The sequence below is a fragment of the Chaetura pelagica genome, unplaced genomic scaffold (genome assembly GCF_000747805.2).
Source record: "Chaetura pelagica isolate M959 unplaced genomic scaffold, ChaPel_1.0 scaffold278, whole genome shotgun sequence".
Lineage (NCBI taxonomy): Eukaryota > Metazoa > Chordata > Aves > Apodiformes > Apodidae > Chaetura > Chaetura pelagica.
Genome location: NW_009954497.1, coordinates 110,653 through 129,656, shown reverse-complemented (window position 1 = coordinate 129,656; position 19,004 = coordinate 110,653). Strand labels below are relative to the sequence as shown.

The window sequence follows — 19,004 nt, the reverse complement described above, 5'->3', positions numbered from 1 at the left end:
GTCTCCTGCTGCAACTAAAGCTTTTTAATGCTTGTGTCGTGTCCATCTTGGCAGTAAAGAACAGAGTATTTAATTCTTAACAAATTTTGGGTGTCTAGAGGATGTTTGTATCTTGATCATATTCTCCAGATCTATAGTAATTGTTAAAGAAGCTCCTTGACCTGTTTTCTTTGATCCTCATCTTCCTTGAATTGCAGTACACAAAATGGTAAACATTTTTCCAGTTGAGGTCTCTGCTGAGTGAAGCAAAAGAAGTATTTCACATAGTGTATACTCATTACTGCACAGATGAAAATGATGATTTTTTTTTGTGACGTTATTGGTTCATTCTTTGTTTTTCATTGATGTAACTTATGTAGACTTTTCTGAAGGGTGTTGCTAATGCATCTTAAAACTGTGTATGTGATTATTCCTACTGAAGGATCAGTAAAAGGAACTGTGCTTACTGAATTAAGTCTGGGTTGGACAGAATACATTTAAATTGCTGCGATACATTCAAATTCTGATCCTGTTCTACCAAAACGCTTGTTAACTCCTTTTTAGTTTTTATCACCTGCTTGCTTAATAAGTCAGACTCTTCACTTTGACGCTTACTACTTGAATGACTTATGTTGAACTGACCTAATTTATAGAGTTGGTAAATCCAAGCTCTAAAACAGGCTGTGACCATTTTTGTATTTTTAGTAACCATTTTACAGTAGCATGTTGTCTTGCTTTTTTTATGAAAAAAGGTCATGCAGCCAATATTTCAGTCTTGCTACATATGCAGTTTTCTCTTTCTCTGTGAAGTTCAGGCTTGTAGAGAGCAAGATTAATCTAGATTAATATATATTGTCCTTAGTACAAAGTTATAATCTTAAATTTGCTGCCTTGTAGGTGCTTATAAGCAACTTAGTTAGGAAATGTATGTTAAGTGAGTTGATCTGTGATTCTCAGGTTTTCTTTCCTCTCTTTTTCTAATTTTATTTAAAGATAGTAGCAATTATTGCCCTTCTGTGTAACATCATTTTCTGACTAGTTAGTTTTGGCATTATGTGGCAAAAAGCATTGAGCCCAGCCAACATGGAAGCATTTTAACATTCAGAGGAGTCTAAAATCTGTTCTACCTTGTTGCTGGTGTTGCAGTGTTAATGTAGCCATTTATCCTTTTGTGACTACTTGCTCAAAAAATGCATTGAAAAACACCAGCCTTCTCCGTATTACCTGTTAGGGCCTTTCCTCAACTGCTAAAGAACAGAGAAGCTGCTCTGAAGCACAGGTAAAAGAGGGAGGAGGACCTTCCTGTTGCTACTGTTGTGTTCATGGAAATATGTTCATATTTTGTTCTGGCTCTGGCCAGTAGTCAAGGTGGGAAGTATTATGTGTTCCTCACTTTTGTACCTTCACAGATGTAGTCTTTCTATCCCTGCTTAATAATTTGGCCTGATTTCCATCTTTTCTCCTTTTGTCAGTTGCTAATAATAGGTATTTGTACAAAAACATAAAACCACTAATTTTGTTATTACTTTAAATTTTCATTTCTCTTGGCTTATAAAACCCTAAATTATTTGAGATCACCTTGTTACCTGAGTGATTATATTACTTTTTTCCCCCCTGCAGTGCTGCCAGAGTAGGAGTAATTAGATTTTCTTATGTTGAGATATTTAAAGTGTTGGCAAGTGTTGATTGTTATGCCTAACAGCATTTCCTTTTTTCTTATTACTTCAGCTGGAAGAACAAGCTGAGGTGGAATTTCTTTCCTGTTTTGGAAAACAGTACTGTTTTTTTTACTTCAGATAAATATCTGGCTTACCATGTGCAGGCATGTGTATGACTGATTGTCTAAAGCTTGTAGTTCTAGTTTCCATGTCTTGAGTGTGACTCTGTGTCATGTTTCCAGGACAGTATTACATCTTTAAACTTATTTAGTAAAAAAGCATTATTTATTTAGCATCATAAGCTGTTTGAAAAGGTCACCTAGTAAACTACTTCAGTTGTAAAGTAAATGGTAATTTCTATGGTAAGTCTATTGAATTAAAAGAGTAATCTGAAATGTAATAAATTCTGATTATTAAATACTTTGTAAATAATTTTACATAAATTCTTATTGTTTGAATAATTCTGTTTGTCTTATTCAATTTGCAGATATGGATTATATAGTTCACCTTTTGATCCAGTCCTATTTGATTTGGAAATAAGTGGTTCTTCTTGTAAAAATGTATACAACAGCAGTATTGGAGTACAGTCAGATGAAATTGATTTGTCTGATGTTCTATCAGGTATGTATGTCTGTCAGTAGTCTCTAGAGCAATAATTGGTAATTGTCTCTATTTCCTTTAGTGAAGATCTGTTTTTATACTTTCCATCTGTTTTATAGCTGTACATAATGAAGGTCAAGATTTTTCTGCTTCATGAGATCTCCTACATTTCCTGTAGCCCTTAGGGCAGGAAGAAACCTCTTTCTGGAATTTTTATTTTTAATACTGTAGAATATCTAAGAAAGGCTAGAGATTAAACAGAAAGGCTGGGTCAGAGTCATCTAAGAACCATCTGTCACTTCCATTGATCAGCATTTTTGAGATATGGTATTAGTCACTTAGACTAGCAACCATCTCAAAGACAGGAAAACCTAAATGGGTTTTTCTGAAGTTGGGAGCTGCCATATGGCACTCTTCTACCTAAATATTAGAACTTTAATGAGATACTTTTTTCTGTTTCAAAGGCATTAAAACACCTTAAAAGCATATTTGTATCTGTACTTCAGATTAACTCATAAGTGAATTTTTAGGCCATGGAATGTCTGAAGAATCAGACTATTTTTATCTGTCAGTAAATTCTTTTCACAGCAAGCATATCCATCAGTCATAATGACTCTTTTCCTTTGCTTGTCCATCTCTTTCCCACCCCTTCTTCCATGCAACACTGGATTACTTAGTATACTGAATAGTAGTCTGGTTTTTATACTCGACGTATCATCTTAGTCTGTTATTTTCTTTCTCTTCCTTTCCAGTAACATACATGTATTTTTACAAGCTAATTTTCTCACAGTGAAGAAAGAATAGAGCATCCATATATCACTTTTTTTCTGCAGTTACCCTCACTGCGCTTTTGTTATCACACTTGTTAGTTGGACTTAATTTGGCAGCATTATCAGTTTTAAAATATACTTCCATTTGTATTGTGGCTGTGACAGTGTTTGTTCCACAGTTCGTGGTAATAAAATATGTAGGTTATGTTTAGTTGTGCCTTTTGACTCTTCGTGATTTGAAATGTCGCTGTCAAGAATACATAAGCTGATTGTGCAGGTATTTATTTCTCTTTCAGGAAATGGGAAAATAAGTAGCTGTGCAGCTGCTGAAGGTAGTTTCACTTCCCTTACTGGACTTCTGGAAGTTGAACCTTTGCACTTTACCTGTGTTTCAACAAGTGATGGAACTAGAATAGAAAGGGACGATGCAAGTACGTTTACTGGTATATACAATTTTTCTTTTTTCCTATTTAGTGTAGTTCCACAGTATAATATTTTTAATTGGACATATTTAGCACTGTTTGACAAACTTGCTTGACAAACAATCTGTAATTCTATATACGTTGAAAATTTTTTTAAATTGTTACTGTACGTGAAGTTAAACTTCTTAAAGCTTAGCAAACGAAGTGGATTCCAAATTTGTGTTGGAATCAACTTCATTTCTAGTGGAGAATACAACATACAAGTTCACATGTTGGCCTTCAGCCTTATGTGGCTTAAGAATTCCAGGGCATTAGGTGGCTCTTCTGTAATGAAAACATTGCATGTATGATGAGTGTGCATAGTCTGTAAACCATGTACTATAGTGAGAGCTGGGTAAAAGGAGATGCTTCCGATTTTACCTTGCTCTTAACAATTAGTAAGGAATGAAATTAAAGGTGTTTTATAATTTCTTTTCTACATACATGTTTCTTGTTTTTGTTTTTTTTTTTGTTTGTTTGTTTCATGCCAGTGAGTACCTTTGGGGTTACCCCAGCAGTTGGTGGCCTCTCTTCTGGAACGGTTGGGGAAGCCTCGACAGCACTGAGTTCAGCAGCCCAGGTAGCTTTGCAGTCTCTCTCTCATGCAATGGCCTCAGCCGAGCAACAGCTCCAGGTGCTGCAAGAGAAACAGCAGCAGCTTTTGAAGCTTCAGCAACAGGTTGGAGGCTATTTGGCTATTTTTTAATGCTGTCTCTAAATTTCAAAAGCTGAGAAAGTAGTTGCAGAGCTTGTCACTTTTTTTTTTCACTTTTTTTTCACTCCACAGTGTATTTGAGGAAGGAACAGGTCATGACTGAGGATCAGTCTTATTAAGCAAAATGCTCAAAGTGTCTCCCATGCTGCTTTGGTCTCTCAGACTTGGTTTTTTTTTGTGTAATTTGAGGGTGGGTTGGGAGTTTGTAATCAACACTAGGTCTTAATAGTTAAGTATATCAGTCTGGAAATTGAAATAGCTCACTGAAATGAAAAATGTAGTTGCTGACACTGGGAAGTATAATTTATAAAGCCATTGTCAGTATGAAGCTTGGCTGTGTACTTTGCTGTTCAGTTGTAGGTTTTTTATTATTTTTTTATTACTCCAGTTCATTACTTAATTACCCATTTTTCTCAACAAGTCAGGTCAAACTGAATAGAGTTTAATTTTTCAGCTTGTAGTTTGATATCTAACATGCCTATACAGAAGGTAGCTTGGATTTATTAAATCTAGTCTTACAATGAAAGTTGAACTTGAGGTTCAGTACTGCTACTGTGTTCACGAATCTGCTACATATGCTGCTTTCATTTTCCCCACAGAAAGCTAAGCTGGAAGCAAAGCTGCATCAGACAACAGCAGCCGCGGCAGCAGCAGCATCAGCAGTTGGTCCTGTTCACAACTCTGTGCCTTCTAATCCAGTAGCAGCCCCAGGGTTCTTCATCCATCCTTCAGATGTCATTCCACCCACACCAAAAACAACTCCTCTATTCATGACTCCACCTTTGACTCCACCTAACGAGGCGGTTTCCGCTGTTATTAATGCAGAGCTTGCTCAGCTTTTCCCTGGTTCAGTCATTGATCCCCCAACAGTTAACCTTGCAGCACATAACAAAAATACAAGCAAGTCTAGAACGGTAATTATTTTTGTTGATTTTGTTTGGTTTTTTTATCATATAGAAACTGTAAGAGGCTGTAAGCCTTATCAGGATCTGATTTGTACTTGAGTGGTAGTAAATATCTGTTTATTTGGATGAGGTGTGAAAACTATATCAACTAGATTTAGACTATATGAAAGCTAGATAGAGTGGTTCTGGTACCTCAAATGGTTTCTAAAAGAAACCATTAATCATTATATAGATTAACTATATAAGGAGATACTAATCCCTCGAATTTAGTACTTAATGTATTTTGATGGTTCATGCTCAAATCTAAATGTAGTGAGGTGTCAGAATTGGACATGTTTAAATCATAAGAGGTATTCTAAGAGTTTTTTTTAAAGAACAGCTTATTATAAATGCATAGATTTTGAAGACTTAATTTTACTGGTGTTTTCTCTCTCAGAATCCGCTTGGATCCGGACTTGCTCTTGCAATATCTCATGCTTCGCATTTTCTTCAACCTCCCCCTCATCAATCAATTATTATAGAGCGAATGCACTCAGGTAAAACCAGAATTCCTAGTAATAATTTTGACACATTTTCTAAAAAGTAGTGGAATATTTTCCAGGGTCTTTAAGAAGTTTTTTAGTCTCAGGCTCACTTGGCTTTCCAAAGAAAAGATACTTCTCAGCATTTCTGTTGTATCTGGAAGTTTAAGCCCCAGCATTCTGATATTTATAAAGCTGAAAAATCCCAGGAGCTTTGGGGAATGTGTTTGGTCTCTGGACAGAGCATCTATTCTGAATAATGCATAAAAAGCATAACAACAGAAATGCAGTTGAAGCCAAAATTTTCTTTTCAATCAGTGAAAGTTGTAGTGAGAGATTTTGAGGTTATGCAGCTATGTTTGACAACGGCTTTATTGTTTGAAAAGGAACATCTCTTCACTCATTAGCATGCATTGGAATTTTAGGCAATCCTGTGTTTTTCCCGTAGGAGCAAGAAGATTCGTGACCTTAGATTTTGGAAGACCTATTTTGCTGACAGATGTATTGATTCCTACTTGTGGAGATTTGGCTTCCCTGTCAATTGACATCTGGACTTTAGGAGAAGAAGTGGATGGAAGGCGACTGGTGGTGGCTACTGACATTAGCACACATTCACTTATTTTACATGACTTGTTGCCACCCCCAGTTTGCAGGTTTATGAAGGTAAAAGGAGATAGACTGCTTACTCTATCTTTTAAACTCTTGGTTATTGTTAGTACGTGAACTTTCTCTTAGGCCAAACTAGTTGGCTATAAAATTTTTTTATTAACTTCTCACTTGGTGTTTATCTTGCCTGTTTGGTACAAGTGTGTTACAGTATATCTCTGTTCTCTTTCAGATCACTGTTATTGGTCGATATGGTAGCACAAATGCCAGAGCAAAAATACCATTAGGATTTTATTATGGCCATACTTATATCTTGCCCTTTGAAAACGAGCTGAAACTAATGCATGATCCCCTCAGAGGAGAAGGTGAAGCTGCAAATCAGCCAGAAATTGACCAACACTTGGCAATGATGGTCGCATTGCAAGAAGACATACAATGCAGGTTAGAAGACAAACAAATGTGTACTTACTAGTTACTTTAGCTTGAACCACTGGAATATCATAATGTTATAAATGTGGGGTTTTTTTTCCCTTAATGTTCTTCAGACCAAAGAAAACTCTGCCTTTTTTGTAGAGTTACAATGCACAGCAGTAACAAAGACCGCACTGTATTTATTTTTTTTAAGTATCTATTTTAACAGTGCACTCAGAATGGACCAGAAGTCATCTTCTGGCAGGGTGACTGTCAAATATATTGCTGTTTGCTAACATGTGTGGAAATTTTTCTCTTTAGGTACAATTTGGCCTGTCATCGATTAGAAATCCTTCTGCAGAGTATTGACCTGCCACCACTCAATAGTGCTAACAATGCCCAGTACTTTTTACGAAAGCCAGACAAAGCAGTAGAAGAAGATAGCAGAGTATTTTCTGCATACCAGGACTGCATTCAGCTACAGCTTCAACTCAACTTGGCTCACCATGCTGTTCAGAGGCTTAAAGTGGCTTTAGGTGCAAGCAGGAAAACACTGAAGGAGCAAGCTGATCCAAAAGAGTTGATTCAGATGTCATCCACAGAACAGTTACGCACTATCATTAGATACTTGTTGGATACTTTGCTTAGTTTGCTTCATTCTTCCAACGGTTAGTATTTGTGGAGGTTTTCATATTTTTGTCTTCTTTGTAGCAACAATTTGCAAGTGTTTCTATTTCTTGATCTGTACATTACCACTATAAAGCTTTTAAACTATCTTGAGATGTGTTTTGCTATGATTTTAGTAGCTGGTAACATACAGCGTAAAGCTTCACCAGTGGCACCAAGCTGACCTAACCACTTCCTGCTCCCAAAGAGGAGGAAGAAGAGGAGATCGAGGGCTATCTTCCCAAGTCACCCCTGTGTATTCCTTTGTTCAGATAGTCATCTGATCCATCTGTGGGCTGATTCAGTTTGCTGAAGGGACAAAAGCCTGCCCAGGCAGAATTAATCTTGTTTTTGTAGGTAGAATCAGCTTGTAAAAGTATCTGTGAGCACTGAAGTCTGTGCAGCAGTGGGGATGGATTAGGCTGTTAGAAGTGGGGAGAGGAAGCAGAAATGGCTTCTGGCGGGGAGAAAGAAGTCATAAAACAGTATCTCTACCCAGTTACTGGTTTTTAATATCCAGTAAGTATTTTTATTTCCTAAACTTGTCATTGAAAGAGTTCTTGAACAATCAAAATTCAAGTCTGAGTAGGAGTGATGTGTATTTGTTTGTTGTTGTTTTGTTTGGTTGGTTTTTGCTTTAAAAAAAGCAGAAGGCTGTTCTGCTGACAGATAGGTGTGTATGTTTTGTAATTTTCTATGCCGTATTGTTCTTATTTGTAATGAGCGTTTGGGGGTTTTTTGTATAGCCATGCGGGCATTTGCACTGACATGAAATTGAGGTAGTTTTCACCAAATGGCTTGATCTTTATGCTTTAACTGAAAATTACCATATTTCCATTTGTTCCTTCTCCCCTGTGCCAGTCAGTCTAATTATAATAGTTTTTAAAACTTTCTGCAAAATTTTTCCTCCTATGTTTTCAAGCCATTTTTTTTCTTTAAACACAATTCCTTGCTCTCTTTTCATAAAAGGGCACTCTGTTCCTGTGGTTCTGCAAAGTACTTTCCATGCTCAAGCTTGTGAAGAATTATTTAAACACCTATGTATCAGTGGGACCCCAAAGATACGATTGCATACTGGCCTTCTGCTTGTTCAGCTCTGTGGAGGAGAAAGATGGTGGGGTCAGTTTCTGTCAAATGTACTGCAGGAATTATACAATTCAGAGCAGCTTCTTATATTCCCACAAGACAGGTAAGGTATAAGTCTATGTTGATACAATACATGTTGATCACTTAAATAATTCCTTTAATAATAATTTAACATTGGAATTGTAAAAATGTGACTGAAGGCTACTCCTATGCCATTGTTTTAAGAAATAGTTTCAAAAAAGCACTGCAAATGCTAAGTGTCTGTGCAGTTTTTTATTGCACCTATTTAGTGTTTGCACCACAATAAGTTGCTAGTTTTCCTGACTTGGAGATCTTCATATACCCAGCAAGATTGCTCTGCAGTGTCAAAAGTAGCTACCTCCTTTATCAGGCTTAATTGCACTATCATCATAAAGCTCCTCTTCTAGTGCATTTGGAGGTAGGATTGAGACTGGAAAGCACACTTATTAGCATTTAACACAAAAGTTTTCTCTGAGATAAGAATAAACAAGCATTGAGTTGAGCACTGAATGTTAGATGTGTTGATTGTTTCAGGTTATTGATTGAGTTGTTTGATAGTCTAAGCATTAAGATTTTATTTTAAAGAAAAATATTTGCTGTTCTGTGGCTTTCTGCCTTCTTTGGACAGCAGCATTTTTGTTTTCATTATTTAAATAAAGAATAATTAATGCAGGGATAAAATAATATATGGATTTCATTCTCTATCCTTGCTACTCAGTGTATCATGTGTAACAGGAAATAAAACGGATGAAATCTTATTTTCAGATGTACCAAGTGGAATGCTCTGCTGACCTCTTGAGGGTGAAAGAGAAAATACCCTAAAATACTGCTTTATGCTTACAATACAACATGAAATCCAGTTCACGTGCTAGGCCACAGTACTGGTTGCTCTAGCAATCTGCCTGTGTCTCAGATGAAAGCCTACAGGAATACTGTTCTGTAAGGGGTGTTTGAGAATATTATTGTATCTCAAAGGAAATAAAATCTTAAATATGTACATTTTATTTTTAGGGTCTTCATGTTGCTTTCCTGCATTGGCCAAAGATCGCTTAGCAACAGTGGTGTTTTGGAAAGTTTACTTAATCTCCTGGATAACCTGCTATCACCACTGCAACCTCATTTACCTGTGCACAGAAGAACTGAAGGTAGCCCTCTAATTTGGAAATTATATTTTCATATTCCTCATAAGCTAAAAAACTGGGAGACGAGCTCACAATTTTTTGTGTATTAAAAGAAGAAAATGCTTGTTTATCTTTCCAAAACATGGTTGTCTTCTAAAATGTGCTGAAACTTTTTGTAGGTTGTAAAAGGGATTCCTTCCCCCTGCCCTCATTTAGACCTCAGCAAAATGTTTGGTAGCTTTTAATTCATCTAGGGAGCTTTAAAGTTTAATGAAGTGGGGGAAATATCTGATCTGTACAACTCTGTTGGCTCCAGTGAATGACTTTGGAATTTAGCATTTTTCAAAAGAAGTGCCCCTTTTTGCTTGTGAGATCCATCCTTAGTTTTAAGCTTTTGAGGTGAAACACGGTTATGAAGATAGGTTTCTTAGGTGTATCTGCATGGTTTCTGCAAACTACATGAGGATTTTTGCAATCACAGGGAATTTACTTTTTTTCACCCTAAAAAAACCTGCTGTAATTACATTCTCAAAACTTGATTTTCTTTAAGTGTTTTATTAACTACCCTAAGGTCAAAGAAAATGCTTGCTTTTGAAAACGTTAAACTCAAGGCTACTTCTCTTGTTACATGGGTGTAGCAGAGCATTGTAGAAGATACGGTGTTTAAAATTCTTGTCTTTGAAGCTGGTAAATCCCAGCTGACATGCTGTCCTTACTTTTTACCTTGTTTCCTGATGTAAGCAAGTCTACAGCTGATGTCAGAAGCTTTCCTATTACTTCCCATTGGTCTATCCTGTACTTTCTCTATCTTGGCCATATCCTGCTGTAGTCTAACTAGTTTGAGGCAAACCCAAGCTTACGTCTCCTCTACCTCTGTTTGCACTCTCCCCACAGCTGCCAATTCCTTTCATAGCTCTTGCCTTACTAGTTGTCCTCACGGAGGACTTTAGGAAGCAGAAGTAACTGATACTTCAGAGCTTTATTTGCTGGTCTTCCAGCTTTCTTCCTCCTGGACAGTACAGGTGAGTACTAGGGCATTATTATGTGTGGTGGAAGCATCAGGTAGGGCAGAAGAAATTCCTATTTGAGAACTATCATGCATAACTGAGGGTCAAAGGGGTAAAAACTTACTGGGGAAGAAATCAGGAAACAAAGGACACTCAGAGCAAGAGGTGAGTGTTGTCGATAGAGAGAGGTTGTAAACTTTGAGGCAAAAGGGGAAAAAAAAGGAATAAAAGACACTTAAAGGGAGAGAAGCTGAAAATATGAATTTTTAAGAGAAAAAAGGAGAAGAAATGCACTTGTTTAAACAGAAGTGTGAAAAGGTATATACTTCACCCTGCAGCAGACTCCTTTTTATTCTGCCAACCAAAAAGGTATGTAGTGATCACTAGTGCTGCTAATTTGTGTTCTTCATATTTAGTCTGCAGTTCTTGTTTGAGCCCTGTAATGGGAGGGACCTCCTGTTCTTTTGCTTGCTTGGGGTGGGCTGCATTCTGCCAGTGTGGACAGGAAACTGGAGTTAACAGTCAGGGCCTGCATCCTGTCACTTGGGCTGCCAGCAACTAAATATGATTACGGACAAGTCATTTCTGTGCCTTAGTTTTCTTCTTTGACCTGGAATTAGTAATAGATTGAGTTAAAGTTTTTTTGAGGTTGCTACAGGAAAAGCATAGGGTAGTTAAATGTGGCTCAGTGCAGTGCACAGATAGGAAAATATACATGTAACCTCTAGAACTGATGACTGCTGTATTGATGTTATGTAAAAGTATGCCATTTGACTAATTACTATGATCAAGTGGTCAGTAACTATAGGTTTCTGGTCTTTATTGAACACTCCTGAGTTCATTTTAGAGCCATTCATCTAGATTTGCTCATGTACAAAAGATTTTTCTTGCATGATGTGTAAAATACGTTGGGTTTTTTTCCCTTCTGCCTGTACAAAAATATTGCATTTTATGTGTGAGGCTGAAACAGTCAATAGCCAGTCAGTCATCAGTGCCACCAACAAAGCTCATCTACTCTGAACTCTGTCTTGGCTTTTCTGCATCTCACTCAAATGGCTACATGAAAATACACTAACAGAGGAGCAAAAATGATAGTATTTGGGTGCACCATTAGAACTGTCTTGTTGGAGCCCTGGCTGATGAAGGAATTGCACGCTACAGAATTTGATATATCTCATTTATGTGTTTTAATACAAGCAACTGTCATTCTGCATTTGGAATTTAGGAAGTTTAGAGTGACGTTTTTAGACTTTTTTTTTAAAGCTGCTTAAAGGAGAGTTGAAGCTTTTGACTTTTGACTTCATCAGACTAAGAACTGTGACGTTTTCTCTTACACTTGATTTCTGAACTGAATGTTTGATTTCTTCCCTCAATTGTGAATGCTCAGACTCTCATCCTCCTTAAAAAAAAAAAAAAAGGATTAGAATCTTTGTGGCCTAGTGTGAAATGTGTGCCATTCAAAGCTTTTTATGATTTCTTTAAAACTAGTTTGTTATGGCTTCAAAACTTAATTAAAGCACTCAAATCTATTTATTTTTAAGGAGTTTTAGACATTCCCATGATCAGCTGGGTTGTAATGCTGGTATCCAGACTACTAGATTATGTAGCTACTGTTGAAGATGAAGCAGCCACAGCCAAGAAACCTCTGAATGGAAAAGAGAGGGAACGATTTTTGACAGGTCTGTAACACTTAGCAAACTTGGCTTCTGTGGGTATTAGCTTGGGAGCTGTTTAAATACTGAAAATATATTTTCAATTCAATTGAAAAATGACATTTTAAGATCATTTTCTTTGTATTGTTGTCTGCTTCTTCATGTCCCCTTCTCCTTAGAAATATCACAGAATCACAGAATTATCCTCATTGGAAAAGACCTCTAAAATATTACCTCCTTTATTTTTTTTCTAAGTAAAAAGTACAGGATTGGTTTTAGTTTGTAAAATGTGTGACACCAGGACATGGCAATTGAGAGTACACCATGTTGAGACAGTTGAGATGGGGCAACATCATGTCTCATATTTGCCATAGCATTTGGATCCAGTCTTTCTAAACACATTTTTTACTATTTATTTTTATTATTGTTTAGGTGGATTAGCTTTGGTTTTCTTTGAACATCTTTTCTGAACTTTAAAACTGTAAAGCTTTTGTGTTATGGAAGCTGTTCAAATATTTTTATTTTAGGACAGTCTTGCTTAGTTCCATGTATGTTTTTAAAATAATGACAAGGTGGTACCATTGCATTTTCAAATTACAAGAAAATAAGATGATCAGTGGTGATAGCTGCTTAATACTTAGATTTTGCTTGTTCCTGTAGTATTTGGTGTATGGAGTTGCTAACCATTGCTGCAATGTAAATGCTCTTCTCTGAAATTAATTGAGGTTTGATAAGATGGATTAATATCCCCTTTTTTCCTATTTCCATTAGGAAACCAGTGGAGTTTTATAAACAATAGCCTTCACACCCAGAGTCTGAGCAGATCTACCAAAGGCAACAGTAGCCTAGATAGACTGTATTCCAGAAAGATAAGAAAACAGCTTGTGCATCATAAACAGGTGACTTCTAGCATGGTAGTGACTATTTTATCAGACATATGTCTCATTTGTACAGTATCTCAACTCTTGAAAGAACAGCTTTGGCCTTGGGACTCATTCAGCCTTGCTTTTGCATAAGTCTGGTTCTGTAGCTAAAGGCTGCCTAACTTCTTTGACATTCATCTCAAACTGTGGGGCATGGGATCTGCTGGAAGAGCAGATGTGGAGTGTGCAGTTGCACTCTGTGGCCCATATTGCAGAGTAAATACAATTTACTTTCTACGTAAATCTGGGTACACCTGAGTGCAAGCACCTAAACTGTGATATAGAAGTTGGTAATTTTTAAGAGACAAAATTTTCATTTCTAAGTGCAACCATGTTGGTTTTATGACTGTAGGCATGTATGTCTCGAGCTCCTTTAAAAATACTGTTCTTTAACTTCATCTCTTCTGGGTCTGCTAGTGTCTTACAGTGTCTTAGTTAAAATTATGTGCAAACTGTATTTTAAAAGCTCAAGTTACAATTTGAACTGAAGAATACTATCACATGAACATACTGATCCTTTTTAACATCTTATTGCTTAAATTTTCATTTTTCCCTATTAACATTTTCTTTTTAGCAACTTAACTTATTAAAAGCAAAACAGAAGGCTTTGGTGGAACAGATGGAAAAAGAGAAAATACAGAGCAACAAAGGATCATCATACAAACTTTTAGTAGAGCAGGCAAAACTAAAGCAGGCTACTTCAAAGGTATGATGCTCTGAAACTGTAACTGACTTCTTGTCCTTTTTGTGAAAAGACCTGTTCCTGCAAAGTCATTTTTGTCCTATGTTGACCTTATTTTAAAAAGTTGTTGCATCATGGCTGCTATCAAGTATGTTCTGATGCTGAAAAAAGCAGCCATCTGGAAATCTTGTGTAATTATGAAAAAAATCCAAAATGCCACCAAAATTTAAACACCAACATAAAAAGTAAATGTGTTAAGTTTTCACTAACTCTACTTGTCATGAGCTGTTCTTTCTTGCACTATTTTCTGCTTTATTCCAGCAGGTTATACCAGAGGGCTACTCCACTGGTGCCCCCCCTAGAGATACCTTTAAATAAGCTGCCGACTGAAAAATGCTGTCCAGCTATTTTATGTTTCACTTTATAGCAGCCATGTTGCATCAAAAAAGCATGTTGAACTAAAGAGTTTTCCCCTTGCAGTCTCTTAACCTCTAGTAACGGTATCATTGTACACTTGATAGTTGCATTTCATGCAGCTTTTACTACTTTGCCTGCTAATCACTTTCAGTTCTGACAAGCTGTGAGTAATTTAAGACATTTATTGCATTTAGCAGAAAGCTGTAAACTTTGTGTTAGTAAATAGTTTTTTCTGTGGTGTACTTCAGTAGCTACTGCTTGAGTGAGGTTGCAAGAGGCATTTGCATTATCTAATTTTAGACTGCTTGAGTAGCCAGTGCTATTAATTGAGCTGCTGAATGTGTGTCCCTTTTGTGGATGGAAGGATCAATAAAAGCACCTTTTTTCCTCCATTGCATTTGTAGATCCTCTGTCAAAATGGTTGTAATTTAGAGCCCTGATCAATCACGCTATCCGAGTAGTTCAGTTTATGGTGGCTAATGGACACTTTGTACCCTGGAAGTATTAAGAAAGTTAAAAATTACTGATGTTTTCTAATATGAAGAACAGAGAAGTTAGCATTCCTGTAGGGGTAAATTTACATATTAGCTATTATTTATATGCGATTTTCTACATGGTAACTGTAGCTTTCTATGCAGGTGTGAAAATATTAAAAGAACTTCTAACGTGTGTGTTCTCAGTGTGTTTTAGGGCAAACGTAAAAACTTAATTGGCACTTGTTTGGAACAAGGTAGTTTGGTTATGAGTCTGTCACCTGAGATAACATGCTGCCAAAACAAACTTGGGACAAAAAAAGCATTAATTCCATTCCAGATTATTACATATTCTTAGACTTTTTTTTTTTTTAAGTTTTACAGTTAGTGTTATATCTGCCTCAGATTTTTACTGGGAAAGACTTGGAGTTTAGTTTTTAAATGTAACTATTGATTCAAATTTAATTTCTGTAGCACTTCAAGGACTTAATACGCTTACGTCGGACTGCAGAATGGCCTCGTTCTACGTTAGATACAGAAGTATCAACAACAAAGGAAACTCCAGAAATTGAACCACTTCCATTTACACTGGCACATGAACGTTGTATTTCTGTAGTGCAGAAGCTGGCACTCTTTCTCTTGTCCATGGACTTTACTTGTCATGCAGATTTACTTCTATTTGTTTGTAAGGTAAGGAGAACATGGAGCATCACTGTGTAATTGCAATGGAGACTGTGTTAAGCTAGCTTTCCATTACTCCTTTTTTGCTCGCTTGATAGTCACTAGGGAGAAGAGCCCAACATCTGCTTCACTACAACCTCCTTTCAAGTAGTTGTAGAGAGCAATGAGGTCTTCCCTCAGCCTGCTCTTCTCCAGGCTGAACAGCCCCAGCTCCTTCAGCCTCTCCTCGTAAGACCTGCTCTCCAGACCCCTAAGCAGCCTAGTTGCCCTTCTCTGCACCTTCTCCAGCACCTCAATGTCCTTCCTACACAGTGGTGTTCAAAGCTGCACACAGTGCTCGAGGTGCAGCCTCACCAAGGCTGAGTAGAGGGGGAGGATCACCTTCCTGGTTCTGCTGGTCACACTGTTCCTGATGCAGGCCAGGATGTTGTTGGCCTTCTTGGCCCCCTGGGCACCCTGCTGGATCATGTTCAGCTGGCTGTCATTCAATACCCCCAGGTCCCTCGCAGCTGGGCAGCTCTACAGCCACTCCTCCCCAGGCCTGTAGTTGTGGCTGAAGTGCATGACCCAACATCTGACCTTATTGAAATTCATGCCATTGGCCTTGACCCGTGGATCAAGCCTGTGTAGATCCCTTTGCAGAGCCTCCCTGCCCTTAAGCAGATCAACATTCCCATCCAACTTAGTAATGTCGGGTATCATGGCTTCAGAATTGCATAGAAAAGTAATTTTTTAAAAAATATTTTCATATAATTACACTTGTAAAATTCTAAAATTTAAGCTAGTAAAAATACCTGATTTACTTGTAAGCAAAATCTAATATCATAGAAATTAAATCTATTACATACTATCATCGTGTTAAATATGAATAGATATGGATTTATTTTTTTAATATAGGTTCTTGCTAGAATTGCAAATGCTACAAGACCAACAATTCATTTATGTGAGATTGTAAATGAGACTCAGTTGGAAAGATTATTGCTGCTTCTTGTTGGAACTGACTTTAACAGAGGAGACATCTCCTGGGGAGGAGCATGGGCTCAGTATTCTCTGACTTGTATGCTGCAGGATATTCTAGCAGGTTTGTTTTCAGGTTGTTAATTTTTTCAGAATGTACGTTACACTCGAAACTTTCTTCTCTTGATGTTATAGGATTTTATTATTCTTTTTTTAGAATCTGCTGAAACTATTAAGATAGTAAAAAACAAAAAATCATACCATTGATACTAGCACGTAAAAAATGCAGTTTAAAGTTGTGATTACAGACAACCCTGAATTAGTGATTTGTGCTTTGACAAGTTTATATTTTTATTTAATATTTATCATTTGAAAATTATTCAAAACTCCTTCACTTGAAGAAATAGCCCTTAGAGAATCGGAGTTAGAAGAAGGAAGACAGTTGCTCTAGGCACTGGGCTGTTAATTTGTAGCTGGAATAAAGCTTGAACTGCAGTTTTCTGTTCAAAACGTAGGAGAGTTGTTGGCACCTATAGCAGCTGAAGCTATGGAAGAAAGTGTTTTGGGAGAAGATGCTGGAGCTTCGGCTGTGGATTCAGATGACTCTCTCCAGCAGTCCACAGTTCAGTTGGTGGAAACAATAGATGAGCCTTTGACACATGACATCACAGGTACAATATTGCATAATTCTGACATTTATATGTGTACTGAAAAAGCAAAAAAACTTAGGCATTTACTCATCTATCAAAATATCAGTAAAGGATTTTTGGTGATAGAATAATTAGTTTCTGAAAATATAGGCAGAAAATCAGTAATCCTTCAACTCAGTTTTACATGTGATCAGTAAAAATTGTTATTTTCCCAGTAATTTTAAAGAGACAACTTGATTGCATTAATTAACTTTTTTCACTGAGCGTTGTGATATTTAAAGCCTTAAAATTATTCATTAAGTGTATGGTATATCCATGGTTTATAATTTGTGCTTTGTAATATTAATAATCTTGTAATCATTCAAAGGTGCTCCACCTCTGTCATCTTTGGAAAAAGATAAGGACATTGACCTTGAATTACTGCAAGACCTGATGGAAGTTGATATTGATCCTTTGGATATTGATTTGGAAAAAGATCCCCTTGCAGCCAAAGTCTTCAAGGTATGACACACCTGATTTCTCAGGATAACCATTACGTGTGAAACAGTAAAATCCTTTCTCTCTCACACTTTCATTAGTGGTATTTATTGTCATGAACTTGCTTTTAGCTATTTATAAAGTTTTAATGTAGAATGACAGGAAAGAAGGTAAGTGTTGTTTTCACATCTCACATGTATTCATATCTTCGTTGACTACAGAATGTTCTGCTTTTGCATGAAGGTATCTGTAGATACTAGACGTTCTGAGTCTACTTGTACTTCAGCACATTTCAAAGACAGCAAAAGCATAATATTAAAGAAAAATAAGTCTAGTAATGTTTTTTTTTATTAAGAATACAGTGCCATTTATTTTCCTCGCCACTTACTTGGGCAACACTAAATTTTTCTCTTTTTCTATTTCATATGTTCTTTCACTGATTATCTGTCACGTTACAATTTTTTCTTGACATGTCACCCTACCCAAAAAATCCACACCGCTTAATTTTTGTGTTATATATCTTTCCCTCTTTCTTTATTCTGCTGTCATTTCATGTGGCAGTATTCTTTAGTGCACTTACTCCACAGGTATCTTCATTATTTTATTACCTGATTGGAATGTCCTGTAAAAAAAACCTAGAAAAACATTTCTTCATTGTTAATCTTTCTTATGAATTAGATTATGATGCTTGGGTAGAGGTTATTCAATTTTTTCTTTTGCAGAAGCCCAGTACAAACAATCCCTAAGACTCACTGAGGCTTCAAGATACTGTAGTAGTACAGTTAATGATACAGTACTCTGTCTTGACAAATAGCTTCTCAAAATACCTGCATGATACAGCACTTTCAAATCTCCAGTATAGTACAAATCAGAGAATAAAAGCCAATGCCAACGTTTTCAAATTGGCTTCTTGAATCTTTGGGACAGCTAACAACATTGCTGGATTTTGTCAATCACTAAGGATTCAGTAGCTTATACTGCAATAAAAATGGAAATAAAATTTTCTAAAGCTGTTTGATCCAATCTTCTGGCTTTAATTCTTTGTAACTTCAGTGTCTTTGCTAGTCATAGCAAATTTTATTTTTGTGCTTGGACAGTATGAAGAGTTGCTGTTAATTTTTGCTTGTTATTTTGATTGTTTTTTAAGCCTATAAGCAGTACATGGTATGATTACTGGGGTGCTGATTATGGCACCTACAATTACAATCCTTACATTGGAGGTGTTGGAATTCCAGTTGCAAAACCACCAGTGACTACAGAGAAAAACGGATCACAAACTGTGAGCGTATCAGTGTCTCAAGGTAAGCAATGAACTGAAGTTCTGTTCAGGATCTCTTTTGTGTGGTACTGTACTTTAAACTTTTGCATATTGAATTATATTAGCAATCTCTACATGCATTATGTGGAAAGAATTAAATTTCCTGTTTGCCACAGTGTTTTCTATGGTAACTGAGAGAATTAACGTGTGATGTTGCTATTAAAACAGACTAATTTAGCAGAAAATCTTAAAAAAACACACACTTTAAATCATTCCTGTTTTCTCAGGAACTTTTGAAAGCTGTTTT

The 19,004-nt window shown here is 36.6% G+C and overlaps 1 protein-coding gene across 1 annotated transcript in view; it reads left to right on the top strand.

Annotated features, from left to right (window-relative positions):
• The window catches only part of BIRC6 (baculoviral IAP repeat containing 6), a 154,876-nt gene that overhangs the window by 39,902 nt on the left and 95,970 nt on the right, over positions 1 to 19,004 (top strand). The window contains exons 21-38 of the mRNA XM_010004564.1: positions 2,125 to 2,258; positions 3,304 to 3,450; positions 3,960 to 4,147; positions 4,783 to 5,097; positions 5,525 to 5,624; positions 6,058 to 6,272; positions 6,448 to 6,656; positions 6,948 to 7,294; positions 8,262 to 8,481; positions 9,411 to 9,544; positions 12,069 to 12,206; positions 12,951 to 13,078; positions 13,677 to 13,808; positions 15,149 to 15,364; positions 16,253 to 16,436; positions 16,828 to 16,983; positions 17,330 to 17,463; positions 18,587 to 18,740. Of these exons, the coding sequence (XP_010002866.1) occupies positions 2,125 to 2,258; positions 3,304 to 3,450; positions 3,960 to 4,147; positions 4,783 to 5,097; positions 5,525 to 5,624; positions 6,058 to 6,272; positions 6,448 to 6,656; positions 6,948 to 7,294; positions 8,262 to 8,481; positions 9,411 to 9,544; positions 12,069 to 12,206; positions 12,951 to 13,078; positions 13,677 to 13,808; positions 15,149 to 15,364; positions 16,253 to 16,436; positions 16,828 to 16,983; positions 17,330 to 17,463; positions 18,587 to 18,740 (3,251 nt within the window). The remainder of the gene's footprint in view (positions 1 to 2,124; positions 2,259 to 3,303; positions 3,451 to 3,959; positions 4,148 to 4,782; positions 5,098 to 5,524; positions 5,625 to 6,057; positions 6,273 to 6,447; positions 6,657 to 6,947; positions 7,295 to 8,261; positions 8,482 to 9,410; positions 9,545 to 12,068; positions 12,207 to 12,950; positions 13,079 to 13,676; positions 13,809 to 15,148; positions 15,365 to 16,252; positions 16,437 to 16,827; positions 16,984 to 17,329; positions 17,464 to 18,586; positions 18,741 to 19,004) is intronic.